Source organism: Euprymna scolopes, chromosome 22, assembly GCF_053919585.1.
Source record: "Euprymna scolopes isolate OS-2025 chromosome 22, ASM5391958v1, whole genome shotgun sequence".
Classification (NCBI taxonomy): Eukaryota; Metazoa; Mollusca; class Cephalopoda; order Sepiida; family Sepiolidae; genus Euprymna; species Euprymna scolopes.
In genome coordinates this window covers 97747187-97774963 of record NC_136503.1, presented here as the reverse complement: position 1 = coordinate 97774963, position 27777 = coordinate 97747187, and the positions used below count along the sequence as shown (strand labels likewise).

The 27777-nt window shown below is 35.6% G+C and overlaps 1 protein-coding gene across 3 annotated transcripts in view; it reads right to left on the bottom strand.

Annotated features, from left to right (window-relative positions):
* LOC145243555 (neuronal PAS domain-containing protein 2-like) overlaps nt 1-27777 on the bottom strand; it is a 117601-nt gene that overhangs the window by 44877 nt on the left and 44947 nt on the right. For all 3 annotated transcript variants that reach the window (XM_080106532.1, XM_080106533.1, XM_080106534.1), the window contains exons 3-6: nt 22197-22345; nt 16814-16905; nt 9438-9527; nt 2301-2421 (exon numbers count right to left, since the gene is read on the bottom strand). In XM_080106532.1, the coding sequence (XP_079962658.1) occupies nt 2301-2421; nt 9438-9527; nt 16814-16905; nt 22197-22345 (452 nt within the window). The remainder of the gene's footprint in view (nt 1-2300; nt 2422-9437; nt 9528-16813; nt 16906-22196; nt 22346-27777) is intronic.

Genomic DNA, 27777 nt, shown 5'->3' with positions numbered 1-27777 from the left:
GTTTCTCCTTATATCAGATAATTGCTATTTAATTTGGACAATCCAGTTTTTATGGGGAGCTGGTTTCCCCCCCAACATCTTGAAGAAACAAAAAAAAAGAACCCAAAAAACTGCCCTGCAGTAAATAAAAAACTGCACCTGCAAATTCTTAATACTTACATAAATTCAAACATGTTTCCGTTACTATTTCTTGGTGGCTGACCGGTTAATGTCGCACGTTTTTTTTCACACTTTATTTTCCAACTTCGCCTCAAGGCTTCGGGTTCAATCCTTCCTACTTACTTACCAAAACTTTTTTTTTAACCCCCCCCCCCGCCCCCCTCAACACAAACACCCAGGCAAAGATTTTTTTATTATTCTTTTGTTTTTATTTACCCAAAAGCAAACACACCTGGTAATGCCGGGTACTCCCGCTAGTCTATATATATAAAAGGCAAAATGTGTGTTTGTATATATGTATGTTTGTTTGTGTGTTTGTATATATGTATGTTTGTTTGTGTGTTTGTATGTCTCACAAAAACTTTCCACACGGGTCACGGATTTTCGCCAGATTGGTATCATTTTAAACTTCCAACCTTCGCCCGACAAATATCGAAAAATTGGCCAAAAACGTTAATTCCTTCACCCTAAAATGATTAGTTTTCTACAGGGATGGGGGTCAGCAAGAATCGTCCTCTCATGTTGATTCAGCTTCTACGCATGCGTCATATGACGTCGTAACCTGATTTCCTTTAAATATTTCAAAAAGCAACACAATTCTGTCGACGTCGTCTTAGCTCAGTTGGTTAGAGCGCGGCCTCATTACCTAAAGGTTTTGGGTTCAAATCGTGGTGTGAGATGTATTTTTTTCGATTTTTTGAATTTTAATATTGAAGCAGGGTTATTTAAGCCATTTTTCACATGTTTTTCAGATTTTTCTGTTTTTTTTTACTTCGCTTATTCTTAGGTTTTCATTAACAACCCCCAACCCCGCCACCAAACACACCCAAAAACACCTGGGCAACGCCGGGTGCCCCCCCCCCCCCCGCTAGTATATATATATAAAAGGCAAAATGTTTGTGTGTGTGTGTGCGCACTTTTTATGTATGTCTGGCAAAGGCTTTTTTTAGGAGGGCGCTCGGAGTGCTCACTCATTCTTAAAACTTTTTATATACTGTCTAAATTATAATATCTACGAGTTACGAATGGAGGTCGTGTCTCCTTTATTTGGGCGACTTTTACACGCTATTTTCACGCTATGTTTTTACTCTCCGTATGTTTCTTTGGTTTTGTCATATATAAGCAAAACTGAACCGTAGCAAAATTAGCCTCTCTGGCTCTCATGCTTGGGACGTCCAGAAAACAACAAAGTTTGATCAATGCGACCAAAATTTGTCATATCAGACAATTGCTATTCATTATGACATTCCCCTTTAAATGAGGAGCTGGTGTTCCAAAACATCTTGGGGGAAGCAAACAACATATGCAGAAACTGGTGGTTTGCAGCCAAAGTTAAGCGCGTTTCATTCCCTACGGCGTGATGGTTGACCTCATTTAATTCATGCAACTCTCACATAACTTTTTACTTGTTTGACTTTTTAATCATTTCATTTCACACATTTTCAGTTCTCTGTCAGTGTAGCATGGCAGTAAGTCATCAGCCCATTAACCTCAAGGGTTCAGGTTCAAGCTTACCTACCTACCAAAACTTTTTTTTTCTTCTTTTACACCTCCAAACACCCGGGCAATGCCAGGTACCCTTGCTAGCATTTCATAAAAGTAAAAAGATATATTTAAAAGATATTTTCATGTATATTTTCATGCATCAATACTTAAAAGAAACAAGTTAGAACTTTTACATATGATAACGATTTTCAAAAATCACAGAATTGTGTTTTATATATGGCACGTTGACATACCGGTTATCACCAGATCACTGAAGTTAAGCAATGTTGAGTCTGGCCAGTATCAGACGGGTGACCATTTAGGAAGGCGAGGCGCTGTATATACCATGAGGTAGAATACTAGATTGAGAAACTGGCGTGGTCTATCCTTCTCTTGAGAGTAGATGGGACTCTCTTAAGCTGTGGTAGACACCCCATTTAGTGATGGCGTCACAATAAAAAAAATACCCTTGATAGCCCTGGTGAAGCATCAAGTATTCAGCTATGGACAAAATTTGAATTGCAATACAAACTCGTGTAGTGAGTTCAATCTCAGCTCCAGCCACGCTGGAGGGATGGACAGCATTGTTCGACATTTCAGTCTCTATTACAAAGGAGTACAATGAGTTGAACTGGTAAATAACCAAAGATACTTACCATTGTCAGAGTCAGGTATACTGTTTGTGGGGATGCTCGTATATGAAAATAATAGATTATGTAGACTGTTTCTTTCAGTATCATGAACAAAGTCATACAATGATCGATTGATCAAATCTTTCTGTAATTAAAAACAAAAAAATGTGATTATTGTCAAGGAAAATGCAAGAAAATACCCATTTTTAAAAAAAGAAAAAGAACAATTAAATGTAAAAGTGGTTGTCCCTTTTCTCCAAGCCAAAGACCTTTTTATTATTATATCATTAATTATATGGATAAATCATTTTTTTTTTCATATATAAAGTGGAGCTAAGCCAAAGCGATTATATGTAATTGTTTCATAGCTTTTGACATATCTATAATTCATTCTGTTGCACCAAATATTTACCTGGTGCTACCAGATAAGGCTGTCTGAAGATACTGGCTCTCTAAGGTTACAATCAGGATTCGGTTTTGGGGTTCGGGAAGGAGTGAGTCACTCGCTCGACAACAGCATGTTTCTGCCCTCTTCTTTTCCAATCGACCAGCAACGTCACACCGCACAATCTGAACGTTAGCAACATGAAATACTTTTCGAGAGAAGATGTTCATGACTCTTTTCTTTTTGTGTCCTCCAGGGAATTTTTCCCAGCTTTTATATCCTCCTATCTAGAAAAACAAAAAAAGGAAGAGACAGGAAAAAAATTAGCTTCTCCCATCATTCCCTACCTTCCCAAGATGCCCTTCGTGTATATAAATGAGTTAGCGATTCTTTCCTTCCTCTTTCCCAAAGAGGGATGCAGATACGCTCGGTACATTTTTTTTTTTCTAACCATATACCCAACAGGCTCCCTTATTCAAAATGCACAAACATGTTTTATTTTTCCTTTCTCTTTGCAAAACTAAATCAGTTTTCCTGTAGGAGATGTCTCCCTAAATTACTTTCACCTTTTCTTGTTCATATGCCCCTATTTTGAATTCGTAACAATGGGCTAATATCAGGACTTTTTTTGTATTACCAACATGATTTTTTTTAATGTTTAACATATTCCAAATTGATATAAATTATTGCACAATAAAAATAATTAAATTAAAGCAAAAATCAGTTTTTTTTATTTTAAATTATTTAATTAAGTAAAAATTCTGTTTTTACTTGATTATTAAATTTAAAAAGTTATCCTAGCAAATTTTAAGAATTTATTAAACAAAAATATCATAAAAACTGATCTTGAAAATACTATGAACAAATCACTTTTTTTAAGTAAATAACTTGTAAAATAAAATTCAACATAATTTAAGTTTTATTATTAACTAGCAGGGAAGGACACCCAGCATTATATATATATATATATATATATATATATATATATATATATATATATATATATATATATATAGTAATGTGATTGATAATTTAAAATTCAAATTAGAATTAAAAGTTAAAAATCTATTTCATAAGAAGGAACAACAACAAAGTCAATAATTTGTATGATCGTTTCAGAAATTATGTTTTTATTGTGATAGACATTAAGTCACAATAAAAACATTGTTTCCGAAACGATCGTACAAATTATTGACTTTGTTGTTGTTCCTTCTTATGAAACAGATTTTTAATTTTTAATTCTAATTTGAATTTTAAATTATCAATCACATTACTAAATATTAAAGTAGCTCTAGGATATTTGCCTATCGAGCTTATTATATATCTGAATTACAACGAGCACTGTTCTTTTCTTGTATCTTAATTAAATTAGTAATTTTACTATCACATTGAAATACACTCTGCTCTTTAGACTACTGTTCTAACCCCCTATGTATGTATATATATATATATGTATCCATACAATGAGATAAATCACAGATTAATTAATTTTGTGGTTTACAGTCTTATAAAATACTAGCAGGGGTGCCCGGCGTTGCTCGGGTGTTTGGAGGTGTATGCTGTGCAAAAAAAGCAAAAAAACAAAAAAAATGGTTAATTTTTTAAAACTTTGACCCCTATTATGACCCCTTAAAATTTATAGTTTCGGGCTCAAATCACTTTATTAAGTTAGATCCAGGTTCAAGGAACCTATATCTAAAATTTCAAGTGTCTAGACCCAAAATTGTCGGAGGATTTTGGTAGAGTTCTTAAAGGTCAAATCGTTGAAATTTGACCCCTTAACAGCCAAATTTCTGGCTGACACCCAGCACATTGATTTTCCCAAATCTCAGTACCCGGTATTTCAAATTTCGAGTCTATAGACTAAAAATTGACAGAGTTACTGCATAGGGAAATGTACACAGACAGACACACAGACAGACACGTTCACTTTTATAGATATATAGACTAGCATTTCAGCCCGGCGTTGCCCGGGTGTTTGGAGGTGTATGTTGAGAAAAAAAAAAGAAAAAGAAAAGAAAAAGCGGTCAATTTTTTTAAACTTTGACCCCTATTATGTCCCCTTAACATTTATTGTTTTGGACTCAAATCAAGTTATTAAGTAATATCCATGTCCAAGGAACCTATATCTAAAATTTCAAGTGTTTAGACCCACAATTGGCGGAGGAGTTTGGTAGAATTCTCAAAGGTCAAATCGTTGAACTTTGACCCCTTGCTCAGGTGTTTGGAGGTGTATGCTGTGCAAAAAAACAAAAAAAATGGTTAATTTTTTAAAACTTTGACCCCTATTATGACCCCTTAAAATTTATTGTTTCGGGCTCAAATCACTTTATTAAGTTAGATCCATGTTCAAGGAACCTATATCTAAAATTTCAAGTGTCTAGACCCAAAATTGTCGGAGGATTTTGGTAGAGTTCTTAAAGGTCAAATCGTTGAAATTTGACCCCTTAACAGCCAAATTTCTGGCTGACACCCGTCACATCGATTTCCCCAAATCTCAGTACCCGGTATTTCAAATTTCGAGTCTATAGACTAAAAATCGACAGTTATTGCGTAGGGAAATGTACACAGACAGACAGACACACAGACAGACAGACACGTTCACTTTTATAGATATATAGATTGTTGACAAGAAATAGTTTAACAAGACAATCCCATCCAATTAAAATCTTTCAGATACAAAATAGAACAAAATAAAAATTGTAGGATTTATAATTAAATTCTGTAAAGTAAAAATAAAGAATTTTTAGATAAAAAACAAACAATAATTTTTTTGTTTAAAAATTCTATATTTTTACTTCACAGAATTTCACTTCTATATATATATAAATATATATATATATATATATATATATATAAGTGAAATTTTGTGTGCGTACATTTCCCTACCAAACTACTGTAAATTTTCAGTCTACAGACACGAAATTTGACTTAAGGAGTATTGAGATATGGGAAAATCTTTTTAATCAGTTTTTGGCCAGAAATTTGGCTGTCAAGGGGTCAAAGTTCAACGATTTGACCTTTGAAAACTCTACCAAACTCCTCCGCAAATTTTGGATTGAAACACTTGAAATTTTGGATATAGGTTACTTAGACATGGATCAAATTTTTTAATTTGATTTGAGCCCAAAACAATAAATGTTAAGGGAGTAAAATTGGGATCAAAGTTAAAAACAATTTGACATCTGTGGTCTCTACCAAATTACTCTACCAATTTTTGATCTAAACATTTGAAATTTTACATAAAGTGTATTCAGACATAGGGCAAGCTTTTTAATTGGCTTTTGGCTGAAAATCTGGCTGCCAAGGGGTCAAAGTTAAAAAGATTTTACCTTTACAGTCTCTAGCAACATATTCAGCCAATTTTAGGTCTAAACATTTGAAAGTTTACATAAAGAGTATTCAGACATGCAGCAAGCTTTTTAATCAGTTTTTGGGCAAAAATTTGGTTGCCAAGAGGTCAAAGTTGAAAGAGTTGACCTTTGCAGACTCTACCAAACTTCTCTGCCAATTTTGAGTCTAAACACTTGAAATTTTAGATGTAGATTACCTGGACATGAGTCAAACTTTTCAATACATACATATATACATACATATATATATGCACATAAAGTTATGAACAGTACATAGGGCCTGAGCAAAGCTGGGCTGAACTGCTAGTATATATATATAAAAAAGTGATAAACAAAGAATTTACTATACAGAAAAAAAAAAGAATCAAGAATCATGCTTATTTCATTGACTATTCATTTTATTTACAAAACTTTGTTAAGAAAATTATTTATTGAACAGAATCAGATATGATATACTTAAACTTAGAATTTATGGAAGGATAAAAGAAAAAGCACTAATTTTTGTGAATAATGAGAGAAGAGTGTGAAGGAGTAGGTTTCACATTAACGTTGAGTGTGCTAATGAAAATAGATTGTGGTGTATACATATGATAATTAACCTTGATGACTTAAGATACTGATCGCATATCCCAATTAAGAAAAAAAAGGGATCTGCTGGGTTGTTTAAAATCTTACTATCTATAGCTAAAATTATCAAAGTCAAAAATTTTATATTAACTTCAATACTAAATAAAACTCCAGTTCTTCAACTATAGTTACAACATGCATACACACATTGGCCTTAAGGCTGGGATCATGGTGTGGTATCTGTTTTGATGCTGCACTTCATCTTTTCTGCCCTCAGTCAGTGAAGGAGAAATCCTTCATGACCGAGACAATTCTTATTTTTGTTCCTATCCAGAGTGCCCCTTTTTAGGGAGCTAAATTTTCCCCACATTAAAAACCGACCTTGTGTCAAACTCTGCCCTCATGGGGAGGACAGTAAATAGGAACATACATACACACATACTTTACATCTATGATACAAATCTGACCTGTCTTTTTAAATGTATGTATGTATGTTTGCCTAAAACTTTCGACAGGCGACAGATTTTCACGAGATTGGTATCATTTTGAAGTTTGACTCTTCAGACGACAAATATTGAAAAATTGGCTAAAAATATTAATTTCTTCACCCTCAACTGGGCACTTTTCTACAAGAGGGGGGGGGGCACTTTTTTTGCTGATATTTTCGAAAGTCATCCCCTGTTTTCGATTGACTAGCCTTAATTTAAACCTTCGCCACTTTCAGTTTGGCGATGAACTCAATGGCAAAGACGTCACCTTTTTTTCACGTTCTTTTCCTCCTTCACGAATACGGGTTCGAGTCTGCTTACCTACTACCACTTTTTTTTTTTTTTTTTTTTTGCTCAACACATCCCTCCAAACACCCGGGCAATGCCAGGCACCCAGGCTAGTTTCCAATAAAGCAAAAAAAAAAAAAAACTTTCAATAACTACCAAATCCACTTCCTTTTAGCATTTCTTTTTTCTTCTCTCTCCTAGTACTTAAACTTTATTTCTACCACTTCTTCACAACAAAACCTTTCCACACTCGTGCATTTCACAACCTACCTTAACGTCAATTCTAGCATTCCTTCTCACTTCATTTTACTCCTACCTGCTTGTATGCACCCAACATAACATTCAGCATACTGCCAAACTTGCTATTTCCTACACTAACACTAGCCGTCACTTAAACAATCCCACATCTGAGCTTTTTCATTTTTCCAAAACTACTTCCAACTTCATATTTATACTAGCAGGCCACCCGGCATTGCCCAGTCGTAAAACATGCTTAAATATGATATTTTGATTAATGCAGATTTCGTATTTATTATTACATTCTAATGGACCCAATATATAGTAATGATTTGAAAAGTTTTTTAAAAAATATGACTTGTGTGCCGCCATCGAGAATCAGAATCAAAATGTTTAACTTATGATTTATTTTTCTTTGACATTAATGCATGACCTATGAAGACATGTTTGCTGCATGGCTAAAAATTAAAACATGAACCAATAGCTATAACGTTATGCATGCATATTCATAATGCCATCATTTGACCTTCACCTGGCAAATTCCATTTTTTTTTTAATTTTCACACTTTTACAACAATTTCCCCCAGCTAAAACCCAAATATAAAGTTTTGTTCGCATGTGTTCGAATACCCTATATAACCTATTATGCAAATATAAATCATGTAGAATATCTGCATGAATATAATTACATATAATAGTTAACTAAAGATGATCATCCCAGAAGAAAACCGAAAAAAAAAAGAAAGAATTAAATAAAATAAATGTTTAAAAAGAATATGCAAATTAGCTAGATCATTTACAGATGAATGCAATTCCACAACCCATGTATAAGAAAGTTGCATTTTCTTTTTAAATAAATAGAAAAAAGGATTTTTAAAGTGAATACAATACACAAAAAAAAAAAAAATTATAGGAGTATATAGAAGATATACTCAGACTCTGTTCAATAATGCTGTTCTTGAAATAGGTTTTTTATTTTTACTGCGTTTTCACTCCAAACAAGGCACAGAACTACTTGGATGTAAGGGGCTACTACTTGGGACATAATTTTCAGGGATACTATGTAGGAAGTTAAGCAGTAAGATGTCTGTTCACATTACACCTGAACTTCTGCATGCCAGTACAGTCAGGAAAGCAGGGACCCAGAAGCGAATTCCAAAGTCTAGCAGTTCAAGGGAAGAAGCCATTTGAGTAGAAGGCTTTCCTGCATGCAGGGATCTCTACAGTGTAGAGGTGGGATTTTGCTGCTTGTCGGAGATATTTATGTCAAGGAAGTACAAAGGCTTGGAGCTCATCAGAGCACCTTCCATTAAAATACTTGTAAAACAGGCACAAGGATATATTTTGTCAATGGGACAGAGGATGAAGTTTAGTTGACAGTGTGGAACCTATTAGGTTGGCGCCTCTTTTTTTTTTTAACTTGTCTAGAAAGAAGGGACTAGTAGCATATGTGCCAGTCTAAAAAAATGGCAACAACACTCCATACATAGGTGAATGGTAGCCTTGTAGAGGTACAGGATACTCTTAGGAGTAAGTAACCTTCTAGCACGGTAGAGAGAACCTACCTTCTTTGCAGCAGCCTTAGCAATGCCAACAATTTATTTGTTCCAATTCATGTTTCCTGTGAATGTTAAGGCGAGGAGTTTGAACAAAAAAAAAATATCAAAATTAAATAAGCACAATTCTTTTTTTTAATTCTTTTGGTTTTATAAAGTTTGTTCCATGCTGGTAGCCTTATTCTTGTTTATATTTCTACATTCTGTGGGAGATTTTAACATTTAAACATACCTTTCACACATATATATATATATATCATGCATATATATAAAAATGTTTAACTTACTGGCAAGTGACCGAGCAGTGAGGTTATGCTCTCAGAGGCATAAAGGATGTTTCCTTGTTGTGTAAAAACAAGTAAAAAACTATCTAAGGCCTGAAAAAACAAATCACAAAAAATTTATAATCAATTAAAAAACAGCAAATGTTATGGTTATCAATTTCATTTGGTTTTTACAAAAACTTTTAGAAATTATAGTATTGTTAGCTCAACATATTTAAGTGTAATAGAAATCAATCTCACAAACGATCTCGTGTTTGCTTAGCCTGTAAAATGCCAGAAGAAAATGCAGAAAAGAAAAGACGAGCGTAATTTTGTAGGTCGCTCATTGGTGAACGTATGCCATTAATTTGCATATGTACGCAATTGGTAACTGTTAAATGAGATGAATTCTAAAGCAGGGGTTGAGTCGAGTTTTCTATTGGACAGCTAAGAACGAGAGCGACAGTTGAACATAATATCGAATACACGAGGATTTGTTGCGAGTTGAAGAAAGAAAGGAAAAAAGACATCCGTGCGTTATATTGACGAGAGGACAGTTTGACACTGTCCGTTTTTTGTTTTTGTTTTTATTCCCATTTTATAACTCTCTTGAATGATAATGTTCTACAAAAGAATTAACATTTCAATTGTAAAATCCACACACAAAAAAAAAAAAAAGGAAAGCTTTATCACCTCTACACTATTGGGACGAAATTTCAGAAATTGCATTACTGAATTTCACATGAAAACAATGGTATGTACATATTCCTCGTATTTTTAAGATGATTTTATACAAAAATTACGATAATTGAAATTATTTATTAAAGAAAATAAAAATAGAATTTGATGAAAATGATCGTAAGACACAGGAGAGTTCAAAAGGGAGGTAACTTTTTGTTTTGATTTAAACAAGATGGAGGCAATTTTTCACCTGCTACCATGATTAAAGTTGTTTTGTTTAATAATTCAGTAATATTCAGGTTATTTTTTTTTTTTACAAAGGCATCACAACTTATCAAGGCCAAGAGGCCACTCGAGGATAAGAGTTAAAGAGTGCACAGTAGACAATTGGACAATAAAGTAATCGTTTGTAATGGAAATTCGGTAGATTTGTTAACTTATATGGAACGGCTCATCAAAAACTTGTTTACGTTAGACTTGAAGACAACCATATTGTAGTCAGCTGGAAAACAGAAGACAATTGAAGTTACCATCATAATTTATTAGAATTGACAAAAAAAAATTAGTTGAAACCATTTTTTTTTTATCTGAAAACTCCATTTATCAACTACAAAATCTTGTCCCAATTCTGTAGAAGTGCCAAAACTTCAACAATATGTACGAGAGAACATGGAAGCTTATCATTTTTTAAAATCTTATTCGTTCCAAACAAGGTACACTGTACTTTCAATAAATTCCCAGACTTTTTTCATATGAGCACTTTTATTGATATTACACACATGAAACTCTAGTCCCCTTCGAAGTAATCTCCTCTGGCTGCAATGCACCTGTTGTATCATTGAAACAACTTCTGGACAACACGATAGAAGTCGTCTTGTGAGAGCGTGTCAATGACCCTCGTCACAGCCTCTTTTATCTCAATTGTCTCATAATGACAATCTCTAAGGTTCTCCCTGAGCTAAGAGAATAACTAAGAGTCACAGGGTGCAAGGTCTGGACTATAAGGAGGGTGAGGAACAGTATTGATGGCCATGACAACGTTGTTCTTTCTGATCTTCTTTGAGCACCTTTGGAACAAACTTTGTGCAAACCATCCACATATTCAGTTCATTGTGAAGAATTGTGTGTACACTTCCCACACAGACATCATCTGTGCACTTATTCTTTTTATAAATGCATGTCAATCCTTATCCATGAAATTCTTTATTTGGCCAATCAACTGTGATGTTCTGACTTCCTTACGCCTCCAACACCTCTCATCATCTCTTACAGACTTCCTACCTTCCTTGAATCTTTTATGTCACTCAAAAACTGATGCTCGATTTATGCAAGATGGTCCTAAAGTATCTTCATGTCCAGATTGCAGTTTTGAAATTCACTAACTGTGACAATCAGGCTTTAGTAGAGGATATTCCAATTCCTGCTGTAGCTGTTCATTTGAACCTGAAATCATAAAAATTGGTCAGTCATCTCATAAGATATACAGCAATAACATATTGAATTTTTAAGAGTCTATAACAATTTTAAATGCTTGTATAAAAAATGTCTGGAAAATTATTTTAATTGCCTTGTATATATATATATGTTTTTTTTGTTTGTTTTTTCTTACAAAAAAGTCACCACTTATCAAGGCATAGAGGCCACTCGAGGATAAAGGTTAATGTGAATACATTAGTTATGGGATTATAGTGTAGTAATCATAAGTAGTGGAGATTTTGTAAATTGGATTACTTAAAGGGACGGTTCATCAAGAACTTGTTTACGTTGGACTTGAAGAAAATCAAATTGTAGTCAGCTGGAAAGCAGGCAAATGGAAGACAGTTCCACAGGCGTGCAGTTCTAAGAAAGAAGCTTTGTTCATGGAATTTACGTTTAGATAAAGAGTGTGGGAAATTGATAGTGGTTTTGGCTAGATGAGTGTTTTTCGTGAAAGTTTGGCAAGAGAGGACCATATATTGAAGCTCAGATGAGCACTTGCCATAAAATTAATGATAAAGCAGAGACAGGCTCGCAACGTCTCTTCTGTGCGAAAGAGGTTGCAGGGAAGAGAAAAGATCATCCCCCACTAAGCTAGGAAATCTATTTTAAACTCTGTCAAGGCAGGATAAGCTGCTGCTAGTAGCTCCTGCCCAGATGTGGCAACAGTGGCTGTACCTGGCTTTTATAAAGATAGAAGAGTGAGATATCTACTGGAGCAGTAGAAGGACCCTACCATTTCTCCAGCAGCCTTGGCAACGGATTTGAAGCACATGTTCCATTTTAGATCAGGAGTAAAGGTCAAGCCCAGAAGCCTGTCAAAACATGGAGCTTCCCCAAGACGAGAGCCAGGGCCTACTATTTGGGATAATTCCTACAGGGACATAATGAAGGGAGTGTAGAAACAATGTGTCCTTTTGCATTATATTACATTTATGCATGTTCATACAGTCAAAGAAGTGGAAAACAGGGATAAAATTCCAAAGTTGGACAGTTTGAGTGAAGAAACTATGAAGCCTTTCCAATGTCTAGGAATGTAACAGTGCATATGAATGGATGGGAAAATATCAGCAGCAGTGAAGGATGGCTGACTTGCGAAGAGATTAGCAGCAGCAGCCAAAAAAAGTGCCCATGCAAATTAGGAAGTATGCACGAGAATAAAAAGGGAAAGAAAAGGTGAAAAAATGCACCACATGGTGAGAGGAAGGAGAAACTAAGCTGACGTCAAAGAAAATGGATGTGCAAAGTTGAGGACGAGAATGGGCCGGTTGTAACCGGGATGTGGTATGAAGAAGGAGAAACGCATGCCTGGTAAAATTAACATGTGAGAAGCAAGAGACTTTTGAAGTCGAAATGGGAAAGTATCGGTAATAAAAACTTTTGTTAAAAAAGAAAAAAATACCGACCCAGATTTTTTTTATTTCTTTCTAGTTTTATTTTTATGAATAATTACAAAAGCAAAGTCTAACACCACGTAACGTTACAGGAAACTCTACAGTGAAGAAGTGGGATTTTGCTACTTGTCGGATTAATTGGAGGTATTTATTTCAAGGGGCCACAAATACTACAAATTCATTATAGCACATTCTTATTGTAGACTTGAGCTGATGGATTAGAACTCAGTGAATGTGACACAAGCATTTAAGAATGAAGAGTCTGCTTATATGAGAAAATAGAAGCTTTTTTTTTCAACTCAAAAACGGTATGTTGCCACTAAGATGTAAACATCAAATAGTCATGATTATACTGACAACAACATCTACGAGGTACCTTCAGTAAGTCTCCAGATTTTTTTCAGATGAGGACTTTTATTGATAGTACGCACATATGAAACTCAATTTATTTGGTCAATCAACTTTGGTGTTCTGACTTCCTTACTCCAACACTTCTCATCATCTGAAATATTAAATATGTTTCTGCGGCATTTTTTTTCAAGTTTCAATCAGAATTTTATTGTATATCGTTCTTCTAAAGTGTCCTCACATCTATATTGAATTTTTGAAATTCATCAGCTGTGACAATCAGCCTTTAGTAGTGTTGTATTCAAATTCCTGCTGTAGCTGTCCACTTGAACTTGAAATCATAAAAATTGGTCAGTCATCATATAAGATGTATAGTTAATAACTTTAGGGCCAACCTAATAAGACATTACTCTGGAAGCATTAAAAGATAATAATAGCATATATAAAAGCAACAGTGCAGTTATGGCACCAGATGTAAAAGCGACAGTGCACCAGATGTAAAATCGACAGCGCAGTTACGGCACCAGATGTAAAAGGAGCAGCACAGTTACGGCACCAGAAGCGACAGGACAGTTACGGCACCAGATGTAAAAGCGATAGCACAGTTACGGCACCAGATGTAAAAGCGATAGCACAGTTACGGCACCAGATGTAAAAGCAACAGCGCAGTTACGGCACCAGATGTAAAAGCAACAGCGCAGTTACGGCACCAGATGTAAAAGCGACAGCGCAGTTACGGCACCAGATGTAAAAGCAACAGCGCAGTTACGGCACCAGATGTAAAAGCGACAGCGCAGTTACGGCACCAGATGTAAAAGCGACAGTGCAGTTATGGCACCAGATGTAAAAGCAGCAGCACAGGATGTAAAAGCAGCAGAACAGTTACAACACCAGATGTAAAAGTGACAGGACAGTTATGGCACCAGATGTAAAAGCAACAGCACAGTTATGGCACCAGATGTAGAAGCGACAGGACCGTTACGGCACCAGATGTAGAAGCGACAGGACCATTACGGCACCAGATGTAGAAGCAGCAGCACAGTCACAGCACCAGATGTAAAAGCGACAGATGTAGAAGCGACAATTACGGCACCAGATGTAAAAGCACAGCACAATTATGGTTCCAGATGTAGAAGCGACAATTACGGCACCATATGTAAAAGCACAGTTACAGCACCAGATGTAAAAGCGGCAGTGCAGTTATGGCACCAGATGTAAAAGCGACAGTGTAGTTACGGCACCAGATGTAAAAGCAACAGCGCACTTATTGCACCAGATGTAAAAGAAACAGCACAGTTATAGCACCAGATGTAAAATGACAGCGCCAGATGTAAAAGCAACAGCACATTTATGGCACCAGATGTAAAATCAACAGCACAGTTATAGCACCAGATGTAAAATCAACAGCACAGTTATAGCACCAGATGTAAAATCAACAGCACTGTAATGCCAACAGATGTAAAAACAGCAGTGCAGTTCTGGCACCAGATGTAAAAACGACAGTGCAGTTACGGCACCAGATGTAAAAGCAACAGTGCAGTTATAGCAGCAGATGTAAAATTACGACACCATGTGTAAAAGCGACAGGACAGTTATGACACCATGTGTAAAAGCGACAGGATAGTTATGGCACCAGATGTAAAAACAGCAGCACAGTTACGGCACCAGATGTAAAAACAGTAGCGTAGTCATGGCACCAGATGTAAAAGAAAAGGCACAGTTACGGCACGTATAGAAAAGTGACAGCGCAATTACGGCACCAGATGTAAAAGCGACAGCACAGTCATGGCACCAGATGTAAAAGCGACAGGCCAGTTACGGCACCAGATGTAAAAGCGACAGGCCAGTTATGGCACCAGATGTAAAAGCGAGAGCACAATTATGGCACAAGATGTAAAAGTAACAGGACAGTTACGGCACCATGTATAAAAGCGACAGCGCAGTTACCGCACAAGATGTAAAAGCAGCAGCACAGTTACAGCACCAGATGTAAAAGCCATAGCACCAGATGTAAAGGTTGTGAAATATGTAAAAGTTACGACACCAGATGTAAAAGCAACAGGACAGTTACGGCACGAGATGTAAAAGCGACAGCACAGATGTAAAAGCAGCAGCAAAGTTACAGCCCTAGTTGTAAAAGCGACAGTGCAGTTACGGCACCAGATGTAAAAGCAGCATCACAACTGTGATGTACAAGATGTAAAAGCGATAGCACAGTTACGGCACCAGATTTAAAAGCGACAGCACAATTATGGCACCAGATGTAAAAGCAGCAGCAGCACAGTTATGGCACCAGATGTAAAAGCCATAGCACCAGATGTAAAGGTTATGAAAGATGTAAAAGTTACGACACCAGATGTAAAAGCAACAGGACAGTTACGGCACAAGATGTAAAAGCGACAGCACAGATGTAAAAGCAGCAGCAAAGTTACAACACCAGATGTAAAAGCGACAGTGCAGTTACAGCACCAGATGTAAAAGCAGCATCACAGTTACAGTACAAGATGTAAAAGCGATAACACAGTTACAGCACCAGATGTTTTTACATAAGATAAGCAGAGAGCACAGTTACAGCACCAGATGTTTTTACATCTGGTGCTGTAACTGTGTTATCGTAAAGCAACAGCACAGTTACGGCACCAGATGTAAAAACAACAGGACAGTTATGGCACCAGTTGTAAAAGTGACAGGACAATTACGGCACCAGATGTAAAACTGACAGCGCAGTTATGGCACCAGATGTAAAAGCAGCAGCACAGTTGCAGCACCAGATGTAAAAGCAGCAGCACAGTTACAGCACCAGATGTAAAATCAACAGGACAGTTATGGCACCAGATGTAAAAGTAACAGCACAGTTATCGCACCAGATATAGAAGCGACAGGACAGTTACAGATGTAAAAGCGACAGCGCAGTTACGGCACCAGATGTAAAAGCAGCAGCACAGTTACAGCACCAGATGTAAAAGCGACAGCACAATTATGGCTCCAGATGTAGAAGCAACAATTACGGCACCAGATGTAAAAGCAAAGCACAATTATGGCTCCAGATGTAGAAGCGACAATTACGGCACCAGATGTAAAAGCACAGTTACGGCACCATATAAAAGTGACAGCGCAGATGCTGCACCAGATGTAAAAGCAACAGTGCAGTTATGGCACCAGATGTAAAAGCGACAGTGCAGTTATGGCACCAGATGTACAGTCATGGAACCAGGTGTAAAAGTGAGAGTACAGATATAGCACCAGATATAAAAGCGACAGTACAGTTACGGTATCAGATATAAAAGTGGCAGTACAGTTACGGCACCAGATTAAAAGATAATAAATCTTGATTAGTAATAGATTGTATTATAAAATGATAAATAGAGTGTATTATATAATGATAAATAGATTGTATTATATAATGATAAATAGATTGTATTATAAAATGATAAATAGATTGTATTATAAAATGATAAATGCCCAAAAGATCTCAGATGATGAAATGCTGTTTTGATTTACCTCTAACATCAGTTGAGTAAATTCATCGTTTGATAGAAATGATGGCTTCCAATCTTCTTTGATCTCATGAGCTTGAGACTGCATGGCAAGTTCTGGAAAATCAAACAGAAAATAACGAGTTATGAAATGTTTTTACATCTCATGTTCTGATTTTGCAGGGCTGTACATATTTTCAATATTCATTTTCAAGGACTTTTCAAAGTTTTTCCAGAAAAAATTTAAGTTTTCAAAACAAAATTTAAGATTTGTTTTACAATTTACACCAACTCAAAAAAAGTGCTAAAAACTCAAATATACAACAAATAAATGTTACCGTAGTCAACAAAGGTTACTTTTCAATCTTCCTGCATCATTTTTTGTGTGTTTTAAGTAGTTTTAACTGCTTTTTATTTCATCTCAAATATTAACTTTTAATTTCCAACAAAGATGGCTGCTGTTTTGTCAATTTTTTTTTTTCTTGGGGAGGGGGGGGGGTAGCTGGCCTAATTGTAAATTATCACAATTTTATTGTGAAGGTGATTTGCCATTGCAGACTCCCTTCTGCACAAGGAAAGTAGTTTTCTAGAAAGGGAGGGTTAATTTTATTTATGGCGGCTGCCACTATTTCTCTCCTCACTTGTGCCCCTACCCCAAAAACATTAAATTATAAATGAGAACAAAAATAAAGGGAGATTTTAATTCCCTCTGCCTAAAATATGCAAGAAAAAAAATTTGTGATAATCAAAACTAGGTTGGCCAAGGTTATTGTTAAGTATTGATGTTTGTTATTGTTAAGTATTGATGTTTTTTATTGTTAAGTATTGATGTTTATTCTTGTTTATGTTTGTTATTGTTAAGTATTGATGTTTATTCTTGTTTATGTTTGTTATTGTTAAGTATTGATGTTTATTCTTGTTTATGTTTGTTATTGCTAAGTATTGATGCTTGTTATTGTTAATGTTTGTTATTGTTAAGTATTGATGTTTGTTATTGTTAAGTACTGATGTTTGTTATTGTTTATGTTTGTTATTGTTTTTTTGTTTTTTCTTTACACAGTGATCACCACTTATCAAGGCCCGGAAGCCACTCAGGGATAAGGGTTATTGAAAGTACATTACGTTAGTGTGGAGATTTGATGAAGTTAGTGTGGAGATTTGAATGTCGCTTTTACATCTGGTGCTGTAACTGTGCTGCTGCTTTTACATCTGGTGCCGTAACTGCGCTGTCGCTTTTACATCTGTAACTGTCCTGTCGCTTCTATATCTGGTGCCATAACTGTGCTGTTACTTTTGATTTAGGCACAGATATAGACTTAAGGGGGCGGTTCATTAGGAATTTGTTAACGTTGGACTTGAAGACATCCAAGTTGTAGTCCGGTGGGAAGCAGGCAGACGGAACAGAGTTCCACAGGCGTGCAGTTCTAAGAAAGAAGCTTTGTTAATGGAATCCGCGTTTTGATTTAGGCACAGATATAGAGTGGGGGAAATTTTTCACAGTGGATTCAGCTAGACGGGTGTTTTTCATGAAAGATTGGTGAGGGGGGACCAGAGATTGGAGTTCAGATGAGCACCTGCCATGGAAATAACGATAAAACAAGGATAGGCTCGCAACGTCTCTTCTGTGAGAGAGAAGTTGCAGGGTAGAAAAAAGGGCATCCCTCACTAAGCCACGAAGTCTGTTAAGTATTGATGCAACATTTATCAGTGATGATTATGTTATTATGCGTTTCACTTTGGTGTAATTATAATTACTTATTTATGCACACGTGTGTGTGTGTGTGTGTGTGTGTGTATTATCTTTCCTTCTGTTTTGTGTTTGTAATTAAGATATAAGGGAAGTAACTTGCTGTGTAAAAGTGTTGCGACGAGTAATCGAAATCAAGAATCAGAAAATAATTGAACACTTGTGGTTATTGGAAATGGAAACATTTGTACCTATTCTTCGATGTCAAAATGATTTTTTTTATTTATGTTTAAAGCAAAATCTTCCACTGCTGGTAATAATGATAAAATAAGAAATATTTAACGGTTTTAAACTACCATTAAAACTATAATCGATAGATCCTCCCCCACAAGTTTGTTTTTACATTTAGGAAAATCTCTCAACATTTAACATGTGTTTTTATAGTAATTGGGGAAAAAATAACAACTTAAATATCTAGAGATTTATAAAGAATTGGAATCCAGAATTGAGTATGGAATCAGAAAAATATTGGAATTGTTCTATTGTTCTGCCACTAGTTATTTCCCCTAAGTAGTCCATCTATCTATGTATCTATAAAAGTGAAAATGTGTGTGTTTGTGAGGACCCTTCTCAACCAATTAAAAAACTGAGACATTTGCATGCAAGTATTACTTTTTCTATTCAGTCCATTTTTGTAAGTAAGAAAAATACTTGAGCTGAGATTAAAACCAAAACCTAAAGACAGTGAGTCAAATATGATAACCATTACACCAGCTTGACACGATCTGGACAAAGTGTTTTTCAACCTACTTATTCTTAACATAAAGAAGCTGTCATGTTTCATGGTCACGCATGCGCATTCATGAAACCTTTGACAAAGAGAAAAATCATATCACTCCCCCCCCCTCCACCAATTTTTCAATTTTGACCTCTTAGCTGCTCTTTTTTTCTGGATGAAAACATTAAAAAGTTTTCCACATGCCTGAATGCACTCTATACAAAATTTCAAGTCTTTAGATCGAAAATGTGTTGAGTATATAGGTTGAGAAGTGTCCTCACACACACACACACACACACTCACTTTTATAAATATATAGATTATTATAAGCTGACACCAGTTGTGTTTAAACCAGAAGTAAGTTTATTTATTTAAGCTATGAGAGTTATTTCCCCTTTATACTATTATAGTTATTACCATTTAATTTTCATAGATGAAGATGGACGTGTTTTATGATTCCCTAAATCCAACAGGAAACTGTTACAAGTTGGAATCTTCAGTCTATCTAAAATAGTATATGACTAAACCCTCCATCCAGCATTATGTTTTGACCTGGCAGTGCTGGGTATATACCTCTAATATGTGTTATTTGGTCACAAGGCAAATTTCATTTTTTTTTTCTTATTTAGTTCTAGCTGGAGATTGGGGATTCCAAAATTTTTTCTAAGTTTGAGAAGATACACCTAAAGAAGGTCGGAGGTTACATTAACCAAAATGTTGTGCAAGATGAGAACAGTAGTCCGAATAATCCAAATAATGTGAACCTTATTTCAAGTTTACATAATAGATGCCTCCATTCAGTCGTGAAAGACAAAGAATACTCCCTATAGGGGCAGCTGTGTGTGTAATTGTGAGACAAGGGTTGTGCAATCCCCAACCACTCTTCTCCTGAATCGACACTGTTTGACCCCAGTGGTTAGTAGAAGTCCAGTATGACTAGAAACAATGCCAAGATAAGCAGAGAGCACATACAACACCTGGAAGTCCCTAATGATCACCCATTTAGTACTGACTAGGTTCAATGTTGCTTAACTTCGGTGATCCAGTGGGAACCAGTATGTCAACGTGATTATGCCATACACTACGTAATAACACAAGCTGATTTTACTTGCTTACAGATTTCTCTTCAATCACTAGAATCAGGGATGTGCAAAGGGGGGGGGGTCTAGAAGTACCCAACTACCTGCCCTTTTTACTCCGGTTTTAAAAAGTACCCTTTTCAGAGGAATGTATTATAGGCCTGTGCCCCCACCATTACTACTTTTTTTTTTCTTCCACTTCAGCACCTTCCATATAAAAAAGTTCTTTGCACATCACTGACTAGAATTGTATGTCTGATGAGGGAATATTACAATATTTCGAGGGATATAACCTCCTTTTCAAGTGTTTCTATTTGTTTATCGCAGATTACTCTCTGTCTCTAGTCTTTAGATTTTTTTTTGTTTTGCTGTTGACTGTGAAATTTCTCATGTTAATGATCGGAGAAAAAAAAAGATTCTCTGCATGTTAAATACCAAACGTTGCGAAACAAATAAAAATGTGATTTTTAATGTAAATGTTACATTTTGTTAATTTTTTGACTAATATTTTCATGGAAAGTGTTCAACTGAGCTTCAATCTATGGTCCCCCCTTGCCAAACTTTCACAAGAAACACTCGTCTAGCTGTAAACACTATCAATAATTTCCCCCACTCTTTATCTGTGCCTAAACCTAAACGTAGATTCCATGAACAAGGCTTCTTTCTTAGAACTGCACGCCTGTGGAATTGTCTTCCGTTTTCCTGCTTTCCGGCTGACTACAATATGGTTGTGTTCAAGTCTAAAGTAAATAAGTTCTTGATGAGCCGTTCCATATAAGTTATTAAATTTACCAAATTTTCATTACTAATGATTACTATATTGACCAATTTCTACTGTACACTCTTTAACCCTTATCCTTGAGTGGCCTCTGGGCCTTGATAATGTGGTGATGCCTTTATAAAAAAAAAAAAAAAAAAAAAAAAAATTAGATATTTTATTTTTTTTTTCATTTTTTCTAATTAGCATGCGTATTCAGGGTTCATACAGATTTTCAATGTCCATTTTAAAGGACTTTCCAAAGTTTTTCAAGACCTTCTCCAGACAAAATTCAAGTTTTCAAAACAAAATTTGGAGTTTATTTTACAATCCACAAATGTTATTTTTTGGTGTTTTTAAGTAGTTTAAAATGCTTTTGATTTCATCTCGAATATTAACTCTCTTTATGGCTTTTAAATTTTTAACCAAAATGGCTACCGTCTTGTCCATCTTTTTTGGCTCAGCCAGCCTCATTTGAAGTTACAAATTTTTTTTTTTTTTTTTTGGGGGGGGGGGGGGTAATTTGCTATTGCAGAAGGAAAACTTTTTTAAACGGGGGTTCATTTTTATTTACAGCGGCTGCCACTACTCCCCACCCTTTGTGACCCCCCCCCCAGTTTAAATCATAAATGAAAGCAAAAATAGAGGGAGATTTGAATCACCCCCACCCCAATAAAATGTGAGAAAAAATTTGTGATAATTGAAAACTAGGCCAGTTATGTTCCTTTATCACAAAACTACCCAACGTTGTGATGAAGGGACATAACTCAATCATTTTCAGAACAATGTATCCCGATTTTATTTTCAATATTTAAAAATGTTTTAATGGTACTTTTAATTATATTTAAAAAATAATTTCATCATATTTATTTTGATTCTATTATATTTCAACAGAAATTTTTACTGGACACAAAAAATACCATTTTCAAAGCCTTTCAAGACATTTTCAAGAAATTTTCCATATTTTTGAGGATTTTTCCAGATAATAGAAATAAAACCTTTTCAAGGCAAAAGTCAAAATTCAAAGACTTTTCAAGTCTGTACAAACTTTGGTATAATGGTTAGAGAAATTGAATCGGTATAGAATAAAAATTGTTTGATTCTTACCTTGATAATTTTTAAGAAAGGCGATTGTCGACTTCAGGACAGTGGATTTATCCATTTTTCTTGTAGTTGTTGACACCATTGAGCAAAGTTCATTAATCAACAAATTAAACTGATCTCTTCTCTTTTTCTCACTTAAATTACGGGTTTTTCTGCAAAAGAAAAAAGAAAACAATTATTAAGAGATTTAAATCATTAAAGATTTATGGCTTAATACCAAAATCTTAATTTATAGACTTATTGGCCTTCTTTACGTTCTTGTATGCATCAGAGACCTGGATGACATATGGTTGACATCTTAAAGCATTCAAAAAATTACAAAGTAAAAAAATAGAAATGTTTCATCCAATAGGCGCAGGTGAAACGTGAACAAATTCTGCAGAATCTTTCACGTTTTTTCTAATGGCTGGAAATACTTAATGTTTCACTAGGGCTACTAAGGGTATTTTTCATCATGACGCCATCACTAGAAGGGTTGCCTACCATGGCTTAAGAGAGGTCTATCTACCCTCGAGAGAAGGATAGACCATGCTAGTTTCCAAACCTGGTATTTTTACCTCCTGGAATATTACAAAGATTTAACAGAATTTTTTTCAAATATTAACTGGCATGATCATTGAATCAACATCAGTGTCCTGGAAAAGTCTGGTTGCTTGTGTACAGAGGTTTTCATTGTTAAAAATCAAGAGAGAGGCTGGTACTATTGTAAGGATGAGTGATCAGGCCTATCCTAAGAAAATATTATTTCTACTATTATATAAAAGGAACATTGTCCGTGTGTGTGTGTAAATTCATTCCCTATGGACTCATAAACAGCTGGGCCAATTTTCTGAGATTTCACATCAATGTACTTTATGTGCCTGGCAGTGTTCTAAGATAGGATTTGTATTTGAATGTCTTCCATAAGGATCAATGATCGAAAAATCCAATGAAAGAAGGATCAGGTTATTTTGACTAAAGTTAACGCCTTATACAGCCTAACATCACAATTTCATTTGAGAAGTTTTATTATTACACAAGCAGAAAGGACCGGCATATAAAATCAAGAGTAGGCTTTTTGATATGAGAGGGTTGCATTCAAAATGAATATTTTGTTTAGAGCATAATTTAACCATGATACTTGACTTTTGCATTTTAAACTTTAATTCAAGCCATTATCACTGCACAAGTAGAAAGGCCTAGCATATAAAATCAACAGTAGGTTCTTTGATATGAAAGGTGTATTCGAAATGAATGTTTCTATTTAGAGCACAATTGAACCATCATGTTTGATATTTGCATTTTAAACTTTAATTTAAGCCATTATATAAAAAATAATTTTATAAAATCAACAGTAGGTTCTCTACAGTGCAATGTAAATTATAATGTATTATAAACTAAGTTACTGCGGGGATGATTGAAAAATGGTCAATTTTACCGATTCCAATGACAATAAAACATAGAAGGGTAAAACATTTCTGGATTCTCATTCATTCCTGAGCAATGTCGGTATCTCTACTAGTTCTGAACTAAATGTAGGAGGGTTGGAAGACAGTAGGAGCGATACAAGGATTATTTGAAGGAGAATATGAAGAAATATGTAATTGATAACACAACAGGGAAGACGAGCGCACCCGGAAGAACAGAGTAGAAGAATTGAATTAGGGTTCATGTGGAAATATCTGAAAGTGCCTTGACAGAGTACAAAATAGACCTTGTGATTTGGTGAGGGATGCCCTTTTCTCTTCCTTGCAGCCTCTCTCCCACAGAAGAGACGTTGTGAGCCTGTCTTTATTTTATCGTTATTTCCATGGCAAGTGCTCGTCGGAGCTCCAATCTCTCGTCCCCCCTCGCCAATCTTTCACGAAAAACACCCGTCTGGCTGAAACTACTGTCATCAATTTTCCCCACTCTTTATCTGTGCCTAAATCCAAACGTAGATTCCATGAGCAGAGCTTCTTTCTCAGAAGTGCATGACTGTGGAACTCTCTTCCGTTTGCCTGTTTTCCACCTGACTACAACTTGGATCTCTTCAAGTCCAACATAAACAAATTCCTAACAAACCGCCCCCTTAAGTAAGACACTATCAAATCTCCAATACTAATGATTGCTACAATACTATCTCATTGATTACTGTACATGCAATAACCCTTATCCCTCAGTGGCTTCTGGGCCTTGATAAATGGTGACCTCCACGTAAAAAAGAAAAAAGGATGTCATCACGCTGAAGAGTAAAGAGCAGCAAGAATAGCACGCTGTGAAAATAAGTCGTGCACAATTGCCAAATGAAAACGTATATCATTATTGTGATAGAATGTGTGGATCTTAAATTAGATTGTCTTCTAATAAGAGAATCCCCAAATAAAGCTTGTGGAAACTTGTGTACTTAATTTGAGTGATGGCCAAAGAAAGCACCGTATATACTTGTGTATGAGTCGAATTTCTGGGAGACGATTTTAAGGTTATTTATTTGAGTTCGAGTTATGCATAGGTAATGTTTGTGGAAATGTTGTTAAAGAGTGACTCAACGCTTGATCGTAACATAGAAAATACAATTTTGTCTGTGCACTAAGTATATACCAGTAATCCTTGTAATTAATCGCACTCCTTCCGAACCTCACTGCAGTGTTTGCCAGCATGTAAGCACATGCACAGTTTTTTAGTGGGAGGCTTAATAATGATTGGAATAGCTCTCGCAATATTCACTCTCCAGACGTGACTATAAGCCTAGGTTTGATATGATGTGTTCGGTAATGATATGACAGTTTTTTAGTGGGAGGCTTAATAATAATTGGAATAGCTCTCGCAATATTCACTCTCTAGACGTGACTATAAGCCTAGGTTTGATATGATGTGTTCGGTAATGATATGACAGCTTTTGTTTTAGTAGGTTAGGAAATATAGTGTTTATGATATGTCGTTTCCCAAGTTCAACAAGTTTTAACAATTTAATGACAACTATTTAATCAAACCATTTATTGGCACTTAACGCATGTGTTCACACTATTACAGTATATTATGACTTGTGCCATGTATGCGTTTACATTATTATGGTATGTGATATAAATTATTGAATTATGTCTAAAAACAGTAACTGCATCTGGAATCTACAGCATCTCATTGATCAGAATGTCTGATTAGTAACATTTGTATTCATTATATGTAAGTGTGCAGTGGGTTGGTTCTATATATGAAAATTGAATAGACAACAATTGTGTCAATGCACATATTATCACTCGCGGATGCCAAGAAACAATTTATAATATGTCTTACAAAAAACACCAAAAAGGAAATTATCTGTGCAAGAAAGAGCCATGAGATGGACTATTTAACTTATCAAGAATCTACAGTCGACTTATACACAGGTAATACCTAAAATGACACAATTTTTGGTCTTACAATGCACATCTACTTATACACAAATATGTATGGTATATCAAATTTCAAACTGAACATTTTATTTTATTCCTGGAGAGAGGGATGGGTAGATTGTTCTTGTTTTCTTATGACCATTAATTTCGTTTTATTTTTTATAAATTTACTATTTTATAGTAACTGACTAAATGTACATTTTTTTTAAAATCAGATAATTAGAATCTTTCACTTGTACCTCACATTCAGACTAATGCTTGTTTTACATGCAGGCATGTGTTGGACAGCTTTTAGAAATTGGCCTATCTCTGGACAGGTTTTTATTTATCCCTTAATTCTAACCTTTTCACACTTCCCATATTTTTCTTAGCCTCCCCGTTCATAAAATAAAAATGTTCAGGGATCAGACATTTTCTGGTATTACTCAAGCTGATTCTCTAGTTCTCACAGTTCAGCAGGTAAATCGTCTCCAAATTCCACTCTGCGCAGTTGTAACAGAGCTGCTGACTCTGGGTTAGTAGCAGCAGCCTTATGCAAATGACCAAGCCGGGTGCACGATATGAGAGTGGAGATAAATACAGCACACATGTTCAGAGAAGCAGGAATTAAAAATAAATTTGAGATGTAGAGGATTTGAGACATGCTTTACACACAAGCGAGCACAAAAATAGACGTGTTACACACATGTTCAGCGAACGACAGGAAAAATGTATCCTAAACATGGACAAAGAACCATGTGAATGACATGGTAGAGTTTTGCTAAGCAAATCGGAGTATTAGAAGACTTTTGAACAAGAGACAAGGCGTTATTCTGGAAGTACCTGTAAATAAATGTCTGTTGTTCAAATTCTTTCTTTGTCTTTCACATACAACATGTGGGTCCTAAGTATTGACATATGTACATACAACATGTGGGTCCCGAGTATTGACATGTAATGACTACGTTACAGTCTTGTCTAATCACTTGCATCCATGGTTTCCTTGGTCAGGCAAACTTCCTGCGATTCAAGACATCCACGCTTCTGCAATGGTTTATCCAGGAGGATGAACATTTCACATGAGCATAACAGTGAAATCGATTCATCCTAAGGATGAATCGATTTGCTGGGAAAATGCCATACTTTCAGAAAATCTTCTGACCTGATGTGTTGTTTGGCCAGATTTCACAGGGCAAAATTGTTGAAGATTGTCAGTTGAAGAAGTCCTTTTCTGAGAGCATGTCAAAATCCCTTGGCACAGCCTCTTTCATCTCCTAAATTGTCTCTATGGTTTTCTTTGAATTTAGAGAATGTCATACTTTCAGGTAATCTTTTTGACCTGATGTGTTGTGTTTGGCCAGATTTGCAAAATTGTTGAAGATTGTCAGTTGAAGACGTTGCTTTCTGGGAGCTTGTCAAAATCCCTCATTACAGTCACTTTCATCTCAATTGTCTCATAACGACACCTGTTTTTTTTTTCACATTTCGGGCTTTTTTCACACACACCTACAAACACCCGGGCAACGCCGGGTACCCCTCGCTAGTCTATATATATAAAAGCGAAAATGTATGTATGAATGTATGTACGCTTTTCCTCGATGTCCACAAAAGGCTTCTTTCAGAAAAGCGCTCGCTCGGTTCACAACTTCTTAAAACTTTTTATATCATCTATAAATTGTAATATCTCACACTTAACCATGGAGCTCGCCTGTCTATTTAATTTTATTGACTTTCAAACGTTAATTATTCCACATTTCCCGCATCGGCACACGTTACATTCGGTTTTCGGTATAAACAAAAAGCGAAACTCGACTCTAATCACAGGCCCAGAGCCAGTGAACATTTGGTCAATGTCGACTTCGTCATATCAGACGGGGAGCGGGTTTTTAAAAACAAACAAACCGATTTATTGACCTCATTAAAAACTGCCCCGCACAAAATGCTAACTGCTGAATACCTATCGCCGTCACGTCAATCAAAAACGCGCACCTGTTTTTTTTTTCACACTTTATTTTCCAACTGCGCGTCGTCAAGGCTTTGTTTTTTTTTCATGGGCACCTGTTTTTTTTTCACACACACACCTACAAACACCCGGGCAACGCCGGGTACCCCTCGCTAGTAGTTTATAAGGGATAAAAATGGAAAAAATCATTAAACATTTTGTGCATTCATCTTAGTTTATTTTTAATCAGTTTATATGCATATCACATTGGAACAGTGGTAACGTCACCAGCTCTCAATGCTACAGTTTCAGT